At 52.3% G+C, this 2,507-nt stretch overlaps 1 protein-coding gene across 4 annotated transcripts; it reads right to left on the reverse strand.

The window, feature by feature from the left end:
• Positions 1–224: 224 nt before the first annotated feature.
• Positions 225–1,739, reverse strand: LOC135519120 (gap junction alpha-8 protein-like). 4 transcript variants are annotated; one of them, XM_064944179.1, is made up of 3 exons: positions 822–1,733; positions 603–734; positions 225–371 (listed from the first exon to the last, which is right to left on the reverse strand). In XM_064944179.1, exons 1-3 carry the CDS (start codon positions 1,731–1,733, stop codon positions 225–227), a joined length of 1,191 nt encoding a protein of 396 aa, XP_064800251.1. The 4 variants fall into 4 exon arrangements, with proteins under 4 accessions (XP_064800251.1, XP_064800252.1, XP_064800250.1 ...); XM_064944180.1 differs by having other exon boundaries at positions 225–362; positions 600–1,739; XM_064944178.1 differs by having other exon boundaries at positions 225–323; positions 639–1,733.
• Between the last annotated feature and the right edge of the window lie 768 nt (positions 1,740–2,507).

Below are 2,507 nucleotides of genomic sequence, written 5' to 3' on the forward strand. Positions count from 1 at the left end.
CCTCTGCATGTTTGTCCTTTCTACATTACACTCCTCTCTTAAAACCCAACCTTTTAAAATATTCATTTATCTCACAAATAAGCACAGATCTTCTTGTTGCCTTATTGAGTGATGATACCCACGTCCTAATGGTAATAAGTGTTTGTTGTCTTGAGATAGATGTGTGTGTTCTCCTGTGTTCAGTGTTTGTGTGCGTGTAAGTTTGTGTGTGTTCTCTCACAGGTTCATACAGTGAGATCGTCTGACCTGGCCCTGCTGCTGGCTTTGCTCAATCTGCTCAGTGGTCTTGTGTCCTCTATCGTATCCATCACCTCCATCCCTACCTTGGTTGAAGGTCCCTCGTCCCCGTCCACCACTTCCTCCTCCACCACCTGCCCCACCTTCTCAACAACTTCCTCCACTACATCCTCCTCCTCCTCACACTCCTTTGCCTCTTTCTTCCTTTCCACCCCCCCATCTACCACATCCTCTACCACTCCATCCACCACCCCATCCACCACATCCTCCACCACCCCATCCACCACATCCTCTTCCGCCACTCCATCCACCACATCCTCTTCCGTCACTCCATCCACCACATCCTCCACCACCCCATCCACCACATCCTCCTCCACCACCTCCTCCTCTTCATCCTCCACCTCCTCCTCCTGCTGCTGCTGCTCCTCCTCCTCTTGGTGTAGTGGTAGTGTGTCCTCCCCTATCTCCGTGGTCTGGGCGTAGGAGGGCAAGGTCCCATCGTACACCTTTGTAATGTCTTCCATGTGCCCCAGTTCTTCCGCTTTCTCCTCCTTGCACTGAAAGGGCAGGGCCAGAGGGATTAGTCTCCCTGCCTCCATGCATGCCTCCGCCAGGGGGTAGTGGTGGGTCTCCTCCTCCAGCAGCCTGTAGACTTTTGCCCTCTGGAAGGAAGGCACGGCCAGGGCGGGCAGGCTCTTGAGGACCCCCCCTGGAGGGGGCAGGGAGCTTGGGCCCTCACCCTGGACTGGCCCCGGGGCTGGCTTGCAGAAGACAAAGCGTATCTTCTTCAGGCTCAGGTGACTAATCTCCACGAAGTTGAGGAAGAGGGAGACGCAGGCCACGGCCAGCATGAATATGATGAAGACAGTCTTCTCTGTGGGGCGCGACACAAAGCAGTCCACGGTGTTGGGGCAGGGCCAGCGGCTGCACTTGTACAGCGGCAGGATGCGGAAGCCGTACAGGAAGTACTGGCCCACCACGAAGCCCACCTCAAACAGCGTCTTGAAGATGATGTGGCAGATGTATGTCCTCAGCAGGGTGCCTTCCAGCCTGAACTTCTTGCTGCCCTTGGTGCTGGTCTCCTTGGTGGTGCGCACACTGCCCTGGTCGGGTGCTAGAGGCAGCTGCTCCTCACTCAGTGCCTGCTGGCGACTCAGCTCAACCTCCTCACGCTCTTTGCGTTTCTCCTCCATGTGCACGTGGTGCACGGCATGGCCTACGTACACCAGAGATGGCGTGGACACGAAGATGATCTGCAAAACCCACAGGCGAATGTGGGAGATGGGGAAGGCCTCGTCGTAACACACATTCTCACAACCGGGCTGCTGCGTGTTACAGACGTAGTCTGACTGCTCGTCACCCCACACAAACTCTGCCGCCGTACCCAGGATGAGAATGCGGAAGATGAAGAGGACCGTGAGCCACACCCGGCCGATCACCGTTGAGTGCTCATTCACTTCCTCTAAAATATTACCCAGAAAGCTCCAGTCCCCCATGATAGGTCCGTAGCGCTGTAGATAATGAATGGGTGGATGCAGGGGGACAGGGAGGGTGGAGGAAACAGAGAGCGTGAGAGAGAGAGAGAGAGAGAGAGAGAGAGAGAGAGAGAGAGAGAGAGAGTGAGAGTGAGAGAGAGAGAGAGGGAGAGAGAGAGACAGAGAAAAGTGTTAAAAACAGATGGGTGGAAAGAAGCGAAACTTCCAAAAAGTCCTGCCCCTCACCACACAGTTATCACAATGTTTTAATTTCAGCTGAAAAGATGTTGCATGTCTTAATCTAAATAATGCCAACAGAACAGCCAGCCATCATGGTAAAGTCAATTTACAGTCCATACACAAGGTCTGTACAGTACACAAGGTACGTACACAGCTTAAAAATGAACCCGCCTTTTAGAACTTTTGTATTCTGCATGTTCCCCTTTATTATCCATAATAATCAAACGCCATAGCACGACAGAAACACAAAGCAAAATGGTCTTGCTGTTGTCTCGCTAAAGCACTGTTCCACTAGCCACCAAATGCTAACTAATCAACCATCCATGAAAACTAGCAATAACACACCCATAACCCAAATGTTGACATCTGTAAGGTATGATGGTTAAACTTTATCAAATGGGCAACTTGCCACAGCTGCGGCTCCAGTGAACTTGTAGTGTCCTGTCCTGTTCTCTTGGTACCCGGGGAAAAGTGAACTTTATTCTGCCCTCTTTCCCACCTAAAGCCCTGTCCTTGTCGCTCCACTGAGCAGATGTGAATGAATCAGCTCTGATG

Source organism: Oncorhynchus masou, chromosome 29 (genome assembly GCF_036934945.1).
Source record: "Oncorhynchus masou masou isolate Uvic2021 chromosome 29, UVic_Omas_1.1, whole genome shotgun sequence".
NCBI classification, from domain to species: Eukaryota; Metazoa; Chordata; class Actinopteri; order Salmoniformes; family Salmonidae; genus Oncorhynchus; species Oncorhynchus masou.

Excerpts from the sequence above, each read along its gene's own strand:
- LOC135519120 (XM_064944180.1), bottom strand. The coding sequence starts at position 1,733 with ATGGGGGACTGGAGCTTTCTGGGTAATATTTTAGAGGAAGTGAATGAG. Across the intron at positions 363-599 it reads AGGTGGTGGAGGAGGATGTG|GAGGAAGTGGTGGACGGGGA; the intron begins GTGGATGGGGTG and ends CAGGTGGTGGAG.